The 20,298-nt window shown below is 42.0% G+C and overlaps 3 protein-coding genes across 4 annotated transcripts in view; 2 read left to right on the top strand and 1 right to left on the bottom strand.

The window, feature by feature from the left end:
• Positions 1 to 7,313: 7,313 nt before the first annotated feature.
• Positions 7,314 to 10,034, top strand: syce2 (synaptonemal complex central element protein 2). The gene is made up of 4 exons (XM_063192324.1): positions 7,314 to 7,784; positions 8,025 to 8,104; positions 8,217 to 8,424; positions 9,788 to 10,034. The coding sequence occupies exons 1-4, from the start codon at positions 7,689 to 7,691 to the stop codon at positions 9,983 to 9,985; spliced, it is 582 nt and encodes a 193-aa protein (XP_063048394.1). The 5' UTR covers positions 7,314 to 7,688; the 3' UTR covers positions 9,986 to 10,034.
• A 632-nt stretch (positions 10,035 to 10,666) lies between these two features.
• Positions 10,667 to 17,953, bottom strand: gcdhb (glutaryl-CoA dehydrogenase b). 2 transcript variants are annotated; one of them, XM_063192228.1, is made up of 12 exons: positions 17,855 to 17,953; positions 17,251 to 17,361; positions 17,100 to 17,138; positions 16,812 to 16,952; positions 16,629 to 16,691; positions 15,890 to 16,060; positions 15,202 to 15,331; positions 14,004 to 14,220; positions 13,412 to 13,515; positions 12,310 to 12,435; positions 12,000 to 12,160; positions 10,667 to 11,409 (listed from the first exon to the last, which is right to left on the bottom strand). In XM_063192228.1, exons 2-12 carry the CDS (start codon positions 17,351 to 17,353, stop codon positions 11,336 to 11,338), a joined length of 1,329 nt encoding a protein of 442 aa, XP_063048298.1. In that variant the 5' UTR covers positions 17,354 to 17,361; positions 17,855 to 17,953; the 3' UTR covers positions 10,667 to 11,335. The 2 variants fall into 2 exon arrangements, with proteins under 2 accessions (XP_063048298.1, XP_063048304.1); XM_063192234.1 differs by having other exon boundaries at positions 17,840 to 17,921.
• The window catches only part of setd1a (SET domain containing 1A, histone lysine methyltransferase), a 52,038-nt gene continuing 48,688 nt past the window's right edge, over positions 16,949 to 20,298 (top strand). Inside the window, exon 1 of the mRNA XM_063191999.1 lies at positions 16,949 to 16,980. Within this exon, the coding sequence (XP_063048069.1) occupies positions 16,964 to 16,980 (17 nt within the window). The 5' untranslated portion in view covers positions 16,949 to 16,963. The remainder of the gene's footprint in view (positions 16,981 to 20,298) is intronic.

Genomic DNA, 20,298 nt, shown 5'->3' with positions numbered 1-20,298 from the left:
CTGCAGGAGTAGGCTATCCTTATAAGCTCTTAATTTTATTTCACATCTGATAGGCATCGGACAACATGCAAGTAGTATGGTGTTTACAACATTTGTGCTTTAATGATGGCAGTGTTAACAGGCCCATAAGCGTACCACAGTGTTGCAGTATGCATTGACTACAGCAATTTCAAGGATAACATGGCAAAATTTTGAATGCTGAATGACCTACCAATCATCATACATAATAGCTATTGGCAAGGTGATTAATAGTCTTTCTTCATTTTTGGCATTTAAGCTAACAAAACAGAATGTAAACAAATGCCACAAATAAACAAAGTGTAGGAATACACAGGAATGTTGGGATTGAAACATACTGTATGTTTATTGTTCCTTCAGAATTCAGGACGTCTTGCAGAATTTGTTGATATTAAAAAAAATACAATGGGCTGCTTTCTGCACTTGATTTAAAAAAAGTTTTTTCTTTTTTGTTCAGAACACCAGTGGTGTAAGAAATCAAGAAATGCCTTTTGAGATCCTCCAGTGTAATTTATGTAATGCACACATATAATTTAAAGCTGCTCATTTCATGGTCTTCCAACCATGTGTCAGTCCATCTCTCTGCCCAATCCACAGGCAATGGCAGGTCATGTTTTCCCCCAAAGTTTCTCTTGTGAAAAGTCAGTTTAAGAGTCCCACTGTTTTAACCTTGGGCCTGGGAGGTTTTTGTTTCATTCCTCCAAAAAAGTCCAAGTGTGGAGAAAAGGAGATGCCGTCTCAGGTCAGGTGCTCTGCTCCGTTGTCCTTGGTATCATGTGGTCGAGCATAGGGAAGTAGACATTTAATACCAGGGCCACTGACGGCGTTGGCCGGGCCCAGGGCCCAAGGGCCCCCTCCCCACCCAATCCATACAATGTAATGAGGACCCAAGTTGGGGCCTCCCACTCCCTGTCTTTGCCTCATCCCCTGTTGTCTCCCCTGTTTGAAACAAAAGCACTTTTTGGATGCTCTCGGTTCTGTCTGAGGCCCTGGGCCTGAAAAGTAATACTCCTGGCTGTCTCACATCCAAATTTTGGGGGATAAAACATTACATAAGAGGGGGAAAGGACATGAAAAGACAGAAAAGCACACTATTTTGATCTTGTTGAGTCACTGTGGTTTTTTGGAGAGGGACACAGACTGTTCTCACTAATCCTTATAGTGACCTACTATGTCATGAGGGATAGGGGAAGCAGAGGTAGAGAGTGGTGGTAGATGCATTTGGGTGACAAAATAAACCAACTCAAATGAACCTCAGTTAGTGGCATTATCTGAAAACAAACTGAGCAAACATTTCTTGATCACACTGACTTGTGATGGCATTTCGAGTTCAGATTTGCTTCAGATAACTAAATGTGTGAGTTTTTTGTCTCCCCCTCCTCCTACCCTACCCCCACAACAGGAGCAGGTGCTTCAGCTCTGGCAAGTTGAGTGTTGTATTTGTTTTTGCGTCAGACCTCCTGTGGGGTGTTGGCACTGCTGCCACTGTTGGGGTTGCCGGAGAGCAGGGCGGGGCTGCTGTGGGAGCCGTGAGGGGGGAAGAAGTGGGGGATGTAGGGCATGGCCGCCATCAGCAGCGGGGACAGCTGGGGACTCTCGTCCACCTCCGGCAGGTGGATGATGATGTCGTCCGAGTCCCACACGTGGAATGCGTTGCTCATGATCACTGGCTCGTGAAGAGGGCCCCTATCCACTTTCTCTACTGGGTCTGATGCAGGCCCAATCACACAATCTAATAAGCACATTTAAAAACACACAGGGAAGAACAAGAACATTTAATTGCTGTAATGTGCATAATAAATTCAACTCTTAAGACATGGTCCGTGTTACAAATTTGGTGTTTACATGGTAATGACTAAGAGGTGTAGTACTATGGTAGTGAAGGCTTTTCGACTGTTACAGTGCACATGATGAGTTCATTTCAATTTGTCCTTGACATTTGTCATTTCTTGTCAGTTTGTTTCACAGGTGCTCATACCTCACTTCAGTATGCAGGGGCAGTTGATGTAACCTCTCATTCAGCAGAAAGACAGACTGTTTACCTTGATTTCATGACTTTCAGCAATCTATTCAAATCAGAACACCAATAATTAATGCATTTGGCCTACCTGCAATATCATTGGCAAGGTCCTTTATAAGATGGCCAACAATGGCATATGCCACAGCGACCACCACCAGTGCAGCCATCAACAGGTACAGCACAGCTTTCGGGAGTGGGATGAGCTCCTTCGTCACTGGTTTGTACTGTTTGTACAGAGGCTCTTCGTTCGAGAAATATGTGTATTGGTACCCACGCCATACGTCATCCGTTCCGTTGAGACTTGTAATGTTGGAATAATTCATTTCAACTGGAGGCTCAGCTTGAACCGTCAGCTCATTCAGTGGACTGTGAGTGAAGACGAAACTTTTGTGGTTGGACGCTTCATCAAATCAGCCCGCAGGAACGGTAGGGTAACCTTTCACGCCACATGTTTCTGAATGATATAGAAACAATCATGTTGAAACTGTTGCATAGCCTAGTCATTATCATCATCACCATCATCATCATCATAATTCCTAATAATAATAACAGTTTGAGAATCCAGTTCGGGAAGAAGTCCCGCTGGACTGACTTGAGAGTAGCCTAAACGAAATATACTGGCTCTGTAAATGTTCGTTCTCTCTTTATACTAGCAAACTTACAAACACAACTAATACACTTAGAATAGTAACGAATGGGTCTTACCGTTAAATCCCGGATAGTGTTCATGAGAGAAGTGAAGCGCTCCATGAGGGATCAGTCAGGAGGATGGAACGACCGAGTGCACTTACAACTTGACCCCTCTCCTTGGTGCTGAAATACCTCGGCTCCAGTTCACCAAGTTTCACTCTCCACCCATTTTCTCCGGAGTGTTGCTATTGGTGCGTAAAAGCACTACGACCCGCCCCACATCTCATCCGTTGAGGCAATCAACGCTTCTCGTTGTCTAGTCCTTAACTACAAATTTGATCATACCTTATGGGCTACTCTGAGCTTTTTTATACCCTCAGGCTAACAGGTTCACTGAACCATATTATACCCCACTAGTTTGCTAGACCAATTTACAACTGCGACAAATCCAGCTCGCCAATTCACAAGGACTTTCTGCAGGGACACATTTGGGCATAAAAAATTCAAGGCACTCAGGGTTGAAATTTTGTATATTTATTTGACCTTGGATTTCTTTGCCGAGTCCTTATATCGAAGCACCAAGGAGAACAGCTGAAACACTCCAATTTCCTTTTTTCCAGGGCAAAAATTGTTTTGGTATAAAAAAGAGGGAGGGGAATAAGTTGATTTCTATTGGACCATACAACATTTTAAATGATAATAATAATAGTAATAATAATAATAATGATAATAATAATAACAATAATAACAACAGCAATAACAATAATAATACAGCCTAATGATAATAATTATGGTAGTAGTAGCAGTTGTTGTTACATATTATTACTGTTGTTGTTGTTGTTGTTGTTATAACTGGTACACTTTGTTACCTGGTTGGCCTCATAAGGGCTCTTGAGTAAGATGGGAGAGTTCACTCTGCCTTGGCACCCTTGAGATGTAGGTGTCTGCGCCCAGTTAGCCTGCGCATAACACACCTGTTAGCCTGGTGTGATAACTTCACCCATAGCAACAACTGTGTGAGCATGGGTCTTGGCCAACTTACCTTATAATGTTATGTAAACCCATTTCTCAGAGGGCGGGCCTAATCCGCTTCCATGGAATGCCTCTCTACGTGTGTTACTGGCTGGCACGGCAATCAGTCAGATCCCTCTTTCCTTCCATTCATGATAGTAGTAGCAGCATTCCAGGTAGTGTGGGAAGGCCCAGGCTATTGTTACGGATGCCAAACAAGCAGAGATCAGCGGTAGAACATCACATCTCTTCTGAAGGCTCATACAGAATCTCTAACACTGAACGTATTGCTCTGGACCTTCATCTTAGTGGTATTGTGTTGTGCCTCCCATGCTGGACTGGAGCGCTGACTGGTAGGTCATGGCTTTGACCGCTGTGCCAAACTGGCGAAAGATCAGCTACACTATCCAAACCTGCCTTTCCTCCATCATTTTCTGTTCTTGACCCGGTTTACAATCTCTCCCACCAGCAGTGTAGTGTACCAATGTATGCTCCTATTGCTTGGCCTTGCCATCCATTAACCCCTTAACGCAGAGCTTTTGTTATAACCTTATTGCTGCCAAAATGGTAATGACCAAGACTTAATTGGTTACTGACTCTCTGCATTGTCATAGCAATGTTGTTATGATGTAGTTGAGGGTTTTCAGCAAAGAGTGAAAAGGCCATCAACGGGCCCATCTGCAGTGAGAGGCTATGAGTGTTACCCATACATCTCCCTTTGAGGGTACAAGACCAGGCAAAGTTCAAAATATATTTGGAAGAGGATACCATCGCACATCAGAAGTTTCGAGGTGCAGGTAGCGGGTGCAAGATTACCGGAAGATACCGCACACTCTTGTCCATCGTGCTGAATTTTATTTACAGCGACAACGTTTCGGCCAGTGTGACCTTTCTCAAGTTTTTACCCCAAAAAAACTTGAGAAAGGCCACACTGGCCAAAACTTTGTTTCTGTAAATAAAATTTAGCACGATGGAGAAGAGTGTGCGGTATCTTCCTCTCAGAAAGTTCAAAATATAGTCAGGCTACACCAACATTGCATTTTATACCATCTATAAGACGTCATTTATTTTGCTGTAAGGTATATCTCCTTCCTAATCCACATGTACAGTATGTAGCAGAAGTGCACACCCCTCACATGTTTGCAGATTTGTAATATATCTTTTCACAGGATAGCATTAAAGAAATTTCACTTTGATGCAATGATTAGTAACCTGTTTATAACATAGGCTATATCAATGGTTTTCAAAGTGGGGGCCGGGAGGGGATGCCAAGGGGGTTGCGGCAGGTTGCCATGAAAAATATAGCAAAATTAAATTAATAATCTAGTAAATTGCACCTAAGAAGTCAACATAAACAAAAATAAGCTAGACAATCTTCTTTACGATGTAGGCTATTATGTATTCTAGAGTAGGCCTGCTGATATGGGTTTAGGAATGCACCAACTTTGAGTTGTGAAATCAGGTGCACAGAAAAAATAGTGTGTCAAGGCCCATGGCAGGGGGGCCTTGACAGGAATCTACCGGTATGGGGGCACTTGTAATGGTAAAGTTTGGGAACCCCTGGGCTATATAACCACTTCAACTTGTTGTTCATTCAAAAAGATCAAAATACAGCCATTGCATATATGTAGCCTACCCACAAAAGTGAGTACACCCTAGGCTATACTCCATAGAGTGTCTGAGAAGGCTGTTTTGGCCCGAAACATCCCAAAGTTAAAAAGGATAAAAAGGGAGGTCATCAGTACGCATTTCATCCTTGCCTTTCATTGAACTTTTACATTTTGAGTCTGCTTCTGGCTAAAATAGATGTGTGTGAGATTTGAGTGAAATCCAATGGAGGCTGAGAGTATCATGATCTTCATAGGCTAGTTGAAGTACATGTTGACATGCATGTTTCTTTAGGTGAAATCCTGCTTTCCAATGTTGATGGCATTCACGCAACTCCAAAACATGTCAGTCCAACTACCACCATTAAAAAAAAAAAAACTCAGTTGTTTACCACACATTCTTTTGACACCATCTAAAGCAAATTTGTTTATCTTGGTCTCAAGGTATGGATCGGGCTGTACTAGGCTATGTCTATGGCTGTGTGGGAACCCTGGCATAGCCTACCTATAGGCCTATCCTATCCTATCCAACTAGGCCTCTCTTTTTTCCAAACTGGCGGGAAAGTTACCAAATGTTACAGGCCCAAAGACATTTAGAAACGAGCAGGCCAAAATCACAGTGTTGAGTGCCACAATGTTTCACGCCGGACCATAAATCGTAACCAGGGCTCTAAATTAACACACGCCAACCCGCCAAACACGGGTGAAAATTAATTTTGGCTAGTAGAAAAAAATACCTACCCGCCAATTTGGCCAGTAGCGCCCGAGTACAGTAAATTATGAACGGTAAACCGCTGCTATGACGAACGTGCGCACGTTAAGTATTCAGAGCCCTTAAGGAGAGATTTCCTACATTACCCATGGACACTAGCGTCATGACGTAGCCTCCCACCGTGGGCTTTCCAGTGCAGCAAGCGGCAACTCCATGCTGTTGCGCGCGCCAGCATTGAAAATATTTCAGACGACCAGCCTTCTGTCAGCTACGCTCACACTATTCTGACAGGCAGCTCTCCTCCTATGCTCTCGTCGATTTCGCTACAACCTTTTTAACGCCACTACTGCTATTATTACTAGGCTGAACCTTGCTGTAACAGGCTGCCTTTTTGAAGCAGCGAGGCCCTGACCGTTTCAATAACATGACTAACGCAGATTATGCCTATGTTTTGTGCGAGTGATGAGAATGTGGCGGTGGTTAGAGCAAAGTTCTGTGTGTTGGTGAATGCTAGTAGTAATTGTAACCGTAATAATAGTGACGTTAAAAAAAGGAGTGGTTGTGGAACGAAATAGCGACAAGGGCAGAGGAGGAGAGCTGACTGTCAGAGTAGGCCTAGTGTGAGCGTAGCTGTCAGTTCAGTTGTCTTCTGAAATGTTCCGAGTCCTGGCGCAACTAAGTTGGAAAGCCCACGCCATCGAAAAGAAAACAAATAACAAAAAAGCAACCAACCAACGACGAAGCTGTGGAAGTAACAAAGGAATCGAAGATTCCCGTGATATTATTTACTTTTAGTTAAACTAGGCTTCTTGTCATTTTGTTGCGCATGGTAGATAAGAGAAGAGCTCCTCCTCTCTCCTCTCCTTTTCCTCTCATCACTTCTCCTTCCTTGGGGTGTGCGTATGTGAGGTTTTGGAGAGTTTTGCTGTGTGCTTGGTTACTGTATGTTAAAGGTCTGTTATGTGAGTGGCTTGTGTGATGTGATTCAGCTGTTTTCAGAGGAATTGAACAAAAACTAATCAAATTGATTAGGCCTAAGTAATGAAAGTTAAAAATAAAGCAGAAGTTAAAAAATAATGAAAAAAATATATAGCCTATAATAGGCCTATGCAGGCCTATATATAGTGTATATAGTGTAATTGTTGAACAAAATTACCATAATTAAAAAAAAAAACTAGCCTAACACATAGTTTATTTTGGCGAGATTGAAAAAAAATGGCTAGTTGAACTTCTGTTTGGCTGGTAAGAAAAAATGTCCACTAGCCAAATTGGCTGGTGGTGGAAAAAGTTAATTTAGAGCCCTGATTGTAACACACGCTCGAGGCTCGCTCGTGAGGTGGGGGGAAATCCATAAACCGTTGCAGGTGACTGACAGGTCGTTCTCGCCAATTCTGGTCTAGTTATAAATGTTACACATTCCCTGTTAAACTTTAGGTTACTGGGAGGTGTTCGTAATAGTCTTTGAAGTCGTTAACAGCTGGAACGGACATTATTATGTCTCCCGACAGCTAGAAATTGTGAAAGAGTACAGGAAACGCATCATTAGCTAAGCGGTCGCTACGTAGCATAGAATGTGTTTAGTTCTAGCTAGTTGTTAGGTTATTAGTCACCGTGGCATATTTGTTACATTAAACATTTGGCTAAATAGCAAGTAAGCGAAGTGTCTCGGATAAACACTATTTGGTTACAAATGGACTTGGATCAGCATTCTTTTGAAAAACCATCTTCCCCCCTCTGTCAGTCGACACCTAAAAGTGACAATCCACGCCACCGTCCTGCATTCATGGTAAGTGGAGACCAGTGGTGGAAACAGTTCAAACTCCTTTAGCCTTGGTGAAGCATTAAATTATGATTTGAGTTATTGTGGTGTGGTGAGTCACTTGTGTATAATGTCCAAGTTGACACAACTTAAAATGACTTTACATGAGTGCAAGTTATGGGAGATGCAGTGCAGAAGCCCCAATGCTCAGCTAATCTCTTAAGATTTAGTTCTAAGTATGCTTTGCTTTGGTTGATTGATGATTAGGATTCAGATGCCATGGTCGAAGATGACTCAGAACAAACGATGCCATTTCTGACTCTAGATGACACTGAGGGTTCAAAGAGGTAAGACACCCAAATCATCTTTCCCTGACATGGATACAAATAGTGCATAGTTACTATGTTCACTCATCATCATGCTTCCGCCTAAAACCCACCTTTTCCCTCCCGTGAACAGTGAAGACTCTGGCATGGGCACATCCACTTTGACAAACGGTTCACTACCAGCCAGTGACACAGAAGACAATTCCAGTTGCTCTTTTCCTCTGAACCAGAAGGTTGATACCATTGGGAGGAAAGCCCAAGACCTTATAGAGCGGATAAACCACAGCCGCGCCATAGACCAGAAACTTATGGTTGAATTTGAGGAGACTCTGATGAACAAGGTACCAGTTCGATTGTTAGCTGGATTCCTTTAATGCAAGCTGTGATGTGGTTATGGTTTGCTTTGCAATTAATTCTGGATTATAGCGTTGTAGTACAGAAATGGTCATTGCCATGTAAATGTCCACAATTTCTTCCACAAGTCTATTCATATAACTTTGCACTGTACATACACAGCAGCATAATGATTTGCAGGGATGGATGAGGATGGCCTGGGGCCCTAAGGCTACACTGCCCTACAATTTCAGAACGCAGTATAATTCAAAATGGCAAACTGAGAAAAAAGGCTTTAAAGTTTCCTTTCTGGCCACGCGACTGTGTTGGAGGTGAAGTGGTGATGACACTTCCATAAAATACTTTTTTTATGGTGGACATTTATGCACACAAGAAAAAAGCAAAAAAAACAACATTTTCATTACTTTTTAGCTGAAAAATCATTATACTGCGTTCTGTTGTGGTATTACTGTCTACACCAAAACCACGGTGTCAATGGAGAAGTGCAGTATAATTCGCATTATACTGCGTTCTTGGCTAGTACGACGTAACCTCCTAAAACCAAAAAGCGCAGTATAATCAGTTTTTATCGTTTGGACCAAAAAATTTTAACACAAGAAAAAGGAGGTATTTTAAAGCCAATTTCCGGTCTAAACCCATTTTCGACCATTTTCAAGATACTGCGTTCTGAAATTGTAGGGCAGTACAGGTTGCTGTGGGGGGTATGAAGACAGTAGTGGTGTCAACAATGATCGATTCGGCGATCCGAATCGATCCGGGGCATGGACAATCCAGATCCAGATCCGGCAAGTTCCAGAATCAATCCGGCAATTTTTTTAAGTTTCAATTGCTTCCATGGATATTTCGGGAGCAAATGAATGTTAAATTAAATAAAAACACTTCAAAACATTGTAAGACTGATACAGACTGATACAGAAAACAGCCAATAAATTGTTGCTCAGTATCTGACTACTTGTATTTCCTTATCATGGCTGAACATTTGCTTTGCGTTCAGTAGAAATGTAATGCATTGCAATGCATTGTAGAATTGAATCGAATCGGATTGGATCTAATAGAATCGAATCGAATCGGATCTACTACCTCCCGAATCGTGATCGAATCGGATCGTGAGGGCAGTGCCGATCCACACCACTAGAAGACAGTGTCTTAATTACGAGCTAGGAATTAAGGATAACATGTCTACCAACTCTTCTGAATACAACAGATGCATTTTTCAATATTGTAATATTGTCATAATTCTGAATTTTTTCCACTTTTGACCAATCAGGGGCCCCTGGCAGGTGGGGGCCCCTAGGCTGTAGCCATATCTATCCTGTGCATTAATTCGGCCCTGATGATTTGTGTGGGCAGGTGAGCGAGATATGTGAGGGCCTAAAGAACCACATGTTCAGCCAGTATGAGGAGCAGAGCAGTAGGATGGAGGCCCAGCTGCAGCAGCTGTCAGAGGTGCTGGGTAGGAGCAGCCAGCTCTGCGTTGACCTCCAGGGTGCCAGTCAGACACTAGCCGTCATCAACAGAGGTCTTCAACACAACTCTGAGCAGGAGTAGACGCCGACAGTGGTGCAGAATGGGACATTGCCATGATAAGCCACAGCCACTGTTGTGTCTTAAAAAAAAAGAACCTGCATCTATCTATGTCTGGGAGGGTAGTTTCTGCATCAAAGTGCTATGCAAGCTGAAGTACTGTTGCTACTGTTGCTTTTTGCTATCATTTGAAATGTGAAAATGTGTGTGGCTCAGCTTTTTTAGTGAAGATTTTATTTTTTAATCTAAGATTTTATTTTTTTAATTTAAGATTGCTTCTTTTCTTGCTGTATTACAAATGCACAGTAACAGTTGTTGCTGTTTTGTGGTTAGTGGAAGTGTGATTAACTGAAGTAAACTTCATTTTAGTATGGGAATTCACCATTAGGAATATATCTACTTTATTTTAAATAAAAGCTAAATAGAATAGTCATTTAAGCTTTTTTGTGATCCATCTGGATAAGGCAATCTTTCCATAGTATTATTGTCGCTTTTCAGCATGACACCAAACAATGTTTTTATCTGCCATTAGTATGTGCCATGTGCCACTCTTGCAATTCCATCAGTTGACCTTGAAAAAATAATTCTGCTGAGGCCAGAAATGCAGACGTTTAAATATTCTTAAATGTTACCATGAGACATTGTAAAACACTGTTGTGTCAGACACACAGCTAAAAAATATGAAAAAAATAAGGCAAACAGTAGTAGGCACTGCAACCAGCTTTATTTATTTGGAATAATTACAACATGCCACCAAACCATGCAAGAGAAAGGACAACAGAAACCAATCTTCCTGACCTTACCAGACAGATAAGGTTGTGTATTAAGTTGATGTTTCGAACAAGTTCATACAGCGTTAATTCAGTAACGGTACATTTATGTACTGTATGTATCCCAAATATGTAGTAGTTGTGTGCTTGACAAACCGAAATAATTGTTCATTTTCTCTTGCCACGTTCTACAGTCATTTGTAAAAGATCACATAAGACATGCTACATATCTAAGATGCTATTCCATAATCTAATATTTACACCATTCTCTATACAAACTACTCTAGTGGGAGGGTGAAGTTCTGACATGAATAAAAAAATATGTTTTTTTCCTGTTCAACTACAAATGTAGCCCAGTGTAATCTACAGAATTCAGTTTTTCCCTTTTGTCCTTTCTTTATGAAGCCTTTAAAAAATACAAACTGTCAAACACAATAGTTCTGATAGCTGGTAAAATTCAACAAGTTATGAGTACCGTAAGTGTTTGTCAATGTTAAATTGACCAACTCCTCCCCACTTCTTACAAACTTTATTAAAGGCAGCAGCTGGCTAGTTTAAAGTGACTTCAGAGGCAAATGTGAGCGAGAAACAGGGGAGGAACCTCCTACTTCTCCACAGTGAAGGACTGCAGGCCTGTGATGGCCCTTCCCAGAATCAGAGCATGGATGTCATGAGTGCCTAGACAGGAAGGAAAAACAATAACTTCAGTTCCCAAAAAAGCTGGACACGTTAAAATATCGAGATGAATGTTTAGCACACAAGACACAGTGGTCCAAAATGTAGGGTATAGGATTGATGTGGATATCGCTTCCTTGCTGTGCCTTTTTCAGAAATACACTGCCAGGCTGCGGGAACTCGATACTTTGAGGCGGCACACAATTGATTTTGGTATAGTAACTTTATTCCAAAAAAATGTGGCACTACTAAATATTGATTTAGCATCCACAAATAGATGGACATGTGGTGGTGCTTATCTCTGTAGTTTAATGTTCGCTCTGTACTTCTCACTTACAGTACGGAGGCATGGCACGTGTCAGCCTTGAATAACTCAATACACTCAAGGTTGGATGATGATGATTGGCTGCTCGATTCTCCATGAACTGCAACCATATTAAACCTGTTTATTTAACCATTATTTCTAGAAAGTGCATCATCGACGCTGACAATAACTTTTAAAAAACTGCGTATCGTTTGTTTAATTTTCTCAGACCACAAAACAGTCGGCAAAGAATGCTTTCAGTTCTCATTCCCTTGTCACTTCCACTCACCCTCATACGTGTTAACGGCTTCCAGATTCATAACGTGCCGGATGATGTGGTACTCGTCAGCGATGCCGTTGCCGCCCAGCATGTCCCGCGCCTGTCTGGCGATGTCCAGGGCCTTGCCACAGCTGTTCCTCTTCAGCATGGAGATCATCTCAGGCGCCGCTCTACACACATAAACACACACAAATGCTCAACCCAACAGAACAAAATGGGCCCGTATTTTTCACATCTTTTGTATCTCTGGAAATCAACACTGAATTTCTCAGCCTATAACATTTAGCAATTTCTGTATGACGTGTGTGTGAACATGTACTTTTTTTCGTCGATAAGTCTTCCCAGTTGTAAGCAGGACTGCAGGCCGAGGGTGATTTCTGTCAGCATGTCAGCCATCTTTTTCTGCATCAGCTGGTTTCTGGCCAGGGGTACTCCAAACTGTATTCTGCGTAAAACCAGTGCAGGTTAATGACTAAGCACACTGTGAGTTTAAATACCTCTTTATTCAATGCCGCTCTTTGGCCGCCCAAGGAGATAAAAGTCAAGTCAAGTCAAGTTTATTGTCAATTTCTTTACATGCACTGGTCATACAAAGAATTTGAAATTGCGTTTCTTGCTCTCCCATGCAGACATAGACTAATCTAGGTAAGGACATAGACAGTATAGACATAGACAGTACTCATACATGGACATAGACAGTATGGACGTAGACATTGCTCATACAGACATTTAAAGTGCAAGACTGGACAACAGAAGACTTGTAGAGAACATACATTAAGAGGAGGTATTTTGTTGTTCTTTTTCTAAAAGTCCTTTATAGCGTTCTGACATAGTAATAGTAGCATTTGAAGAAATAAATAATTAAAAAAGGTTTTTATTAAATACACCAGCAGCAGTATGTGTGTGTGTGTGTGTGTTTGTATGTGTTTTGTGTGCGTGTGCGTGTGTGTGTGTGTGTGTGTGTGTGTTTAGTGCAGGTAGAAAGTGCGGTGTGCGTCTGTGTGTGTGTACCTGTGTATGTGTGTGTGTGTGTGTGTATGTGTGTGAGTATGAGTTGTGTGTCAGTGTGTGTATGTTTGGGTTTAGTGCAGAAAGTGCAGTGTGCTTGTGTGTGTGTGTGTGTGTGTGTGTGTGTGTGTGTGTGTGTGTGTGTGTGTGCATGTGTATGTTTTGAGTTAGTGCAGGTTGAAAGTTCAGTCACAGATGTAGTAGTGCAGGTGGAATGTTCAGTCGCAGATATGGTGGTGGGGATGAGGGGGGGGAGCGTTGTCAGTGGCCTGGCTGGCTAGAGGCTGACAGTGAAGGGAGAGTGGGTTGAGTGTTCAGTATCTTGATTGCTTGATGCATCGTGCTGCATTGTTACTGAGAAAGTAGTTTCAAAGTATTTTTTCAAAGTAATTCCAGACCCAACGGCTCCTCACCTGTCCAGTGTGTACTGCCGAGCGGCATGGAAACAGAACTCAGCAGCACCCAGGGCGCCCCATGCGATGCCATAGCGGGCATTGTTTAAACACCCAAATGGACCCTGGTTAGAGACAGGCGGAAGGCGACATCGTGATTTTTTTTAATATTCATATTTTTAACACATTGCCGTATGCAATCCGTGACATCTTAGGCAACCTCTTATTATTTACTTTGTAGATACGATCATTTTCTAACATGCAACTTCTTTTACCATGCAGTTACCCAGAAAATACATAGAATTTAGGGGTCTGTATAAAGCATTACCATGTACACTTACTGACTACAGTGTGATATGACAGTGATTCTCGAACTGTGTCCTGGGGCCAACTAGTGGGCACTCAAAGTATTCCAAGTGGGCCTTTGAACTATTTTTCTAAATATCAAGAGTGTGTTGCTGTTGGTTATTTATTTCAGTTGTATTGTTTATCAGAGATGAGCCCTGAATATTTGTGAACATTTCAAAAGGGCCCCAAGTTTGAAAAGGTTGGGAACCCCTGCAATATGACACAATATGATGTCTTAAGTGCATGAGAAGAGGTGGGTACTCACGCCCAGTCCTGACACATGGGGCAGCAGGTTCTCCTCAGGCACCTCCACCTCGTCCATGAGGATCATGCCCGTGGCCGAGGCGCGCAGGGAGAACTTCCCCTCGATCTTGGGCGTGCTCAGGCCCTTCATGCCACGCTCCAGGATGAAGCCGCGTACCTTGCCGTCCTCACACTTGGCCCACACCACTGCGATGTCTGCCACCGGGGAGTTGGTGATCCTGGACGTAAAAGAGCAAAGAATTAGGTAAAATTAGGTGTAGGTATAGCATGTGAGGATAAATGATTGCTTCTGTGATTATACATTAAGAAATGTACCGGTACCACAAGTATTCACATTCAGTCTCTTTCTGCTGGCTGTGCATATTCTCAGATCCAATTGTATTCGGAATGCAGAGATTTGCTTGTTGTATCGAACTCACGGGGCACATGGTCTGCGCATAATATAGTGGACAACAGCCTTTGGAGATTCTCAAGTTCTACTAGTGGTATTACAGAGAACATTGCATCTCCAATGCCGAAAAGCCACACTAGGGCGCCACCTGGTGGACTGTATACAGTCCTCAATATCTTCTTAACGAGCTTGTTTACAATTCGGTCAGACAGCATGACACTTTTAACCTTGAGACAAGAACATTGGAAAGATCCAGATCATTTAGAAGAAAATAACTACCCCATATCAATCCACTAGATACATAATATGGATAATATAAAATAAGGTTTTGGATGTCTTTTGTAGTGAATATTAAGACAATAAATTGAATGTAGTGTGCTTACTATGTGTATATTCCCTAATTCCCTTGCCACGAGTAGATAACAGAGTGTCCCCATTGGTATAACTCCATGGCTGATGTCAACTACTGCCATATAAACACGTAATTAACATTAATATGAAAAATTACCCAGCAAGATGTTAACAAAGCATAGGAATGGGATTGATGTCATTTATATGTGAGCCCATAAAAGGCCCAACATTTCAGGAAATTAGAGGCAAAGAGAAATTAATTTTCTTGTTGTTGAAAGAAAACATAAATTGACTTTTCAGTAGGTTCCTGGGAAGATGAAGCCCTATGATGAATATGACAATAAATGCATTCTATTCTGTGCTATTGTACTGTATTGTATTTTTTGTACTCTATACTATTCTATTCTATTCTATTCTAGCACTACTTCGTGGCATGTAAACCCCCAGGTGTTCTCACCAGGTCTTGGAGCCAGTGACGGTGAATGTGCGGCTGGAGGGGTTGTACTTGGCACGCGTCTCCATGCCCGCGGGGTCGCTGCCATGGTTGGGCTCAGTTAGGCCAAAGCAGCCCAGGATCTCTCCAGTCGCTGTGAGGAGAAAACCAGGCCTTTAGTTATACTCAAAGTCAGCTGTGCTGCCAAAACCATATACATTTGTACAGTCTTTCAAATCACTTTCAGATCAGCCTTTCAAATCACAATTGTCATAACCATATAGATTTGTATGGGCTTTCAAAACACAGTGTTCCCTCACAATGCGTATACTAAACATCTTATAAACATAGCACACAACAACACAACACCACTCGACATCAACAACGTAACACGACCTGAATCTCTACACACACTGCCGTAGACAGCAGTAAAGACATTTGACCTCACAACGGTATTTGGCTAGGGACAACAAAGTGGCATGGGCAAAGGTGAGTGACTGCAGGGTCCCTGGCTCTGCTCCTCACCCAGCCTGAATGATGGAAGTGAAATACAAGGCTCTGCCCGAAGAGTTTGTGGGCGAATAAACACAAATCTGAAAGAGTGCTGCCCTACGCTTTTTTCATTCGTTTATGGTTTATGTGATTCAGCATCCAGTTAAAAACTTTGAGAATCATTAGTGTGAGTGTGTCTCCTCGACTTTGTAAGCCTCACCCAGCCTGGGCAGGTACTTCTCCTTCTGGGCGTCGGTGCCGTAAGCGTTGATGGGGTGCATGACCAGGGAGGACTGCACGCTCATCACCGACCGGTAGCCGCTGTCCACCCGCTCCACCTCCCGCGCGATCAGACCGTACGCCACGTAGCTGACGCCAGCACAGCCGTAGCCTACACACAAGCCAAGGATGATGTGGGGGAAGAAAAGTTAATCATGACTCCTCTTGTCTCGTTCATCTGAATTTTTCAGGTTGGGAGTAAAAGTGTAACCCCCTTTCTAATGCAGTGAACATGAATATCCAAAAAAAAAAGAAAGACAGAAAGAAAACAAGGAATTTCGTGGAAAAAATAATAAAGCTAGTGCTATTTCAAAATGATACTAAAACCACATACAGTATGCACGTAATGTCATGTTATCAGTATTTTTGGAACAAAAAGTCTAGATTTAGGTGCCCTTGCATGTTGCCTTGGCATGCCATAGTTGGATATCTCCAACACATAAAAAACAATTGAATTACGACACAGCGTTATAAATTTGCTGTTACCAGAATGGCAATGACCAAGTTGTAGTGCATAAAGGCCCTGTGTTGTGTCATGTCATAGTAGTGTAGTACTAATATTAGTTAACAAAGACTATTACAGCATTCCACTGGTGGAACGAGGAGCATTATGGGGCTACATAGCAACAACAAAAAAAGGAAAATAAAAGGGAATTCAATAGCTGAGGCATTTGGCTTACCTTTAATGGTGGGGCCCAGGACTCCTAACTCACCCATCTCATTGATAATCTCACGGTGGAACACTGACAGAGAGAGAGAGAGAGAGAACGAGAGCAAGCGTGAGAGAGAGACATCATGTATGATGAGCATCAATCATTCATTTTTAACATTCCTATTGATTGCATTAATCTAGTAGTGTTTACCTTCATTCCTGTTTGCCATAAGAACACGCGGCATGAGCTTCTCCTGGCAGTAGGTGCGGAAGGAGTCCCTGATCATCACCTCCTCCTCCGTCAGCAGACCATCCAGTTCCAAGGCATCACGCCAATTGAACTGCACCTTGGCTGATGACAAGATGACAGTAAAGAAAAGGTAAAGCTGATAATATGACAATTGTTTTGTAAGCAACGGAGCATGCAGTGAATGCTTACAATGGTCACACATAGAATCAGTTTAGGTCTGCCACACAAATCAGCATGAGATCAACTTACGTGCTTTGGGACGCTTCTGTTGGGCTTCCTTTTCTGCTTCTAAAACAAGGAGACCGCTCACAGTTAGATATTAACTGAATGATCAACGTTACATACACTGGTGGGGTCATAGTATTGTTTTCATATTACTGAGTCAGTGTGTCACCCTTACCCCATTTGGGTGTCGCTGCTGTTCCCTGAGATCTGGAGGCCAAAATGACAACTGCTCTCTGGGGGTTGGCCAGGAGGCGACACAAACCACTTCTCAATGCCATTGCTAAGTCTGTTAGAGGAGAACAATTACAGGAAAGAGACATTATTTACTGTGTCACGTCCATCACGGTCCATGTATGTGGTGGTGGTGGTGTATAGACTATTGCACTGTGTATGTGTACTTGTATAGCGCATGCATACGACATCAGCTTGAAACCGAAGCACTGACACAGCTCAATGTCCAATGAACACTTAACACTCTAAAATCAATCTGCTTAACAGTCTAATACATAAGCAAGTGATCAAAGTATGCCCCTGTATAGTTACTACGGGTAACAAATATGCTTATCTTAGCATACAGGAACAGGTGACAGGGACAAGAGGTGAAGAGCTAACGCACTACTAGTTAGCTAGCCTCGTGTTTATGCCAAAATTGACGATTTCCTGAAGAAAAACAACGGGCTTAACATATTCATTCGCGTATGGATTGTATTCCTGAACCCATATGCATAATAATTCCCTCCTGGAATGCATAATAACACACTTACAAAGGATCTGTTTACCTCTTGAGTGTGCTTGAGGTAGCTTCTCTGTCTCTTGCCTGACTTGACACTGGCCAAACCTCTACGACAGACGTCAGTGCAGTGGTCGCTTTCGGCCATGATGAGTGTGTCAAATGCGGAAAGGGGTACTGGATACTTGTATAGTTTAATTGCATGGTCTGTTATAAGCCAGTTAAGACGTTCCGATCCCTTTTTTTTACCAAAATGAAATGCAAGTTGTTAAGTTTTGGACTCAAACAAACCACTATGAAAGATTGCCTTGTTGGTGTGACTTTCCATGTAACACTCAAAATGGCGAAAACATTAGGACAAGGTTTATATTGGTATCATGGAATGCAGTGACCTGATTGGCCCTTTGACGGGGGTGTGATAAGACCTGCTTTAGATAACAGCTTTCAGAAGCGTTGCGTAGCCTACTCTTCAATTAGATACCTGATTAGAATTATCAGTTCAACATATCTAACCCATGTTGTTGTTTTTTTAATGGCATGGCTAAAGGTTACAGTGTAATATCTTCCTCCATACCACATGCAGAGGCATGATGATGGTTATTTGATTGTGTGCTCTCACTTATCAGCTGCAAGCTATTGTTCATGAAAGGCGCACTTACATCTAGGCTATATCAGAACGCCTATTATTGCATTTATGTCTGTTCAAGGTCTCATCTACCTTCATTTTCTAGCTGTGCGTGTCTGATTTATGAACTTATATCTAGTCTGCACTAGCCCTCAGCCTCAATCATTCTTGTGGCTATTTGAACTTCCAAACCATAATTTTACCCTGCAGTTGTTAGCCTAGACAGTACATGCACTGCTACAGAGAATGCAAATAGGATTTGACCTGAAGCATTGCATTTTCTTGCAGGCCTGTAGCCTACTGGAGCTAATGCCTTTAATAATGTGGCCCATTAAATCATAAATTCATGTCTGATAAAGCCATTATCCTTTAGAGTCACAAACTCACAAATGTGCACCTTGTAATACTCCCAATGTATAATCTTTGCCTAGCAGCCTAGCCTAAAGGCAACGTGACATGCTTACTACTATTCTACATCTCTATGACCACTCAAACCTGAATGAGAACCTTGACAGTGCAGGATACACACCTACCATTCAGAGTGGTTACCCACTTCATGTGATTTTATGTTCAAAGAATCTATTAATTAAATTGGAACATTTTCATATAAGGAGAAGAGGCCTGGTAGAAACATTGAGTATATTGTGAAAAATATATCACTGGGATACTTTTTCTTTGTACACTTTATACTTGTGTGTGTGTGTGTGTGTGTGTGTGTGTGTGTGTGTGTGTGTGTGTGTGCGCGTGCGGGCGAGCGAGCGAGAGAGAGAGAGAGAGAGAGATACCTGACTTAGGCTGAATGTGTGTAAGAGTGTGCTATATATGGTAAATAGTATATATGTGTAATGATGTGTGTAATACCTGTAATGTCTTCTGTATTTATATACTGTATCTGCTACTTGATACCTTAATTTCATCAATAAATTAGACTCTACTCTCTACTCTAAATAATAAGGTTTGTGCAACCTTAATAACCATTTCATTTGCATTGTGCTGCGGAGCATTTGTAGGCCAAATAATAAACTCTTTCAATAACAACGTAGGGATACTGTTTTTTCGCACTGCATTGTTTGTAAATCACTTTCATTTCATTCAACAAAATACATATAGGCCTAGGTAGCTTCCACTTAATTCACTTAAAAAATCGGACACTATGCCATCGTGCTGTACACTGGTGGGTCAACCTGACTGCTGTTATGTTGGTGCAGAGAGACAACACGGCCAAGCAAGATATAAAGTTTATGTCATTTATCTTAACTGATTATGGAGCATCCATTTCAAGTACACGCAGGTGCGTAACTGATACAACCTATGTAGATTTCCTATCTGACCCCTATACGTCATTACGTCACTATAAAGTGTATGCATTTAAACCAATCACACAACACCCCCATTTAGGAAATATCCTACAGATATTGTTTTTTAAACCAGTAAGTATCCCCTTTTAAACTTTAAAATTCAAGGAATCTCTTATTAAAGTGTCACATTACTTAAACAGTTTAACTCAGAATACTGTATTTCAAATATCACATTACCTGTTTAAACACAAACCATTATAAACTAAGCATTCAACAATTTTACCATAGTACTGCTTTAAACTTCATTCAAGAGGAACATTAAACACAACAATAAAGCACGCATTTAGCTTAGAAATCCATCTCGTTGGTTACACTATTTCTCTCCACTCCTGGTTTGTGTGACAGATCTTCTGAGTTCAGAGGTGGCTGTGGCGGTACAGGCGGGCCTGTTGGGGAGGTGAGTGCGCTGAGCAAGGACCCTCAGGTGCACCCTGCTGGTTGGCTGTGACCTCTAAGGCAAGAGGAGCTTTCTGTTCCTGCGCATTACTCCCTGTGGCCCCCTTCCACCAG

This window comes from Engraulis encrasicolus, chromosome 2, assembly GCF_034702125.1.
Source record: "Engraulis encrasicolus isolate BLACKSEA-1 chromosome 2, IST_EnEncr_1.0, whole genome shotgun sequence".
Lineage (NCBI taxonomy): Eukaryota > Metazoa > Chordata > Actinopteri > Clupeiformes > Engraulidae > Engraulis > Engraulis encrasicolus.
This window is presented reverse-complemented; position numbering and strand designations above follow the sequence as displayed.

Excerpts from the sequence above, each read along its gene's own strand:
- syce2 (XM_063192324.1), top strand. The coding sequence starts at position 7,689 with ATGGACTTGGATCAGCATTCTTTTGAAAAACCATCTTCCCCCCTCTGT. Across the intron at positions 8,105-8,216 it reads GACACTGAGGGTTCAAAGAG|TGAAGACTCTGGCATGGGCA; the intron begins GTAAGACACCCA and ends TCCCGTGAACAG. Across the intron at positions 8,425-9,787 it reads AGGAGACTCTGATGAACAAG|GTGAGCGAGATATGTGAGGG; the intron begins GTACCAGTTCGA and ends TTGTGTGGGCAG.
- gcdhb (XM_063192228.1), bottom strand. The coding sequence starts at position 17,353 with ATGGCATTGAGAAGTGGTTTGTGTCGCCTCCTGGCCAACCCCCAGAGA. Across the intron at positions 16,061-16,628 it reads CCTGGGCCCCACCATTAAAG|GCTACGGCTGTGCTGGCGTC; the intron begins GTAAGCCAAATG and ends GCTTGTGTGTAG. Across the intron at positions 12,436-13,411 it reads CGGCAGTACACACTGGACAG|AATACAGTTTGGAGTACCCC; the intron begins GTGAGGAGCCGT and ends GGTTTTACGCAG.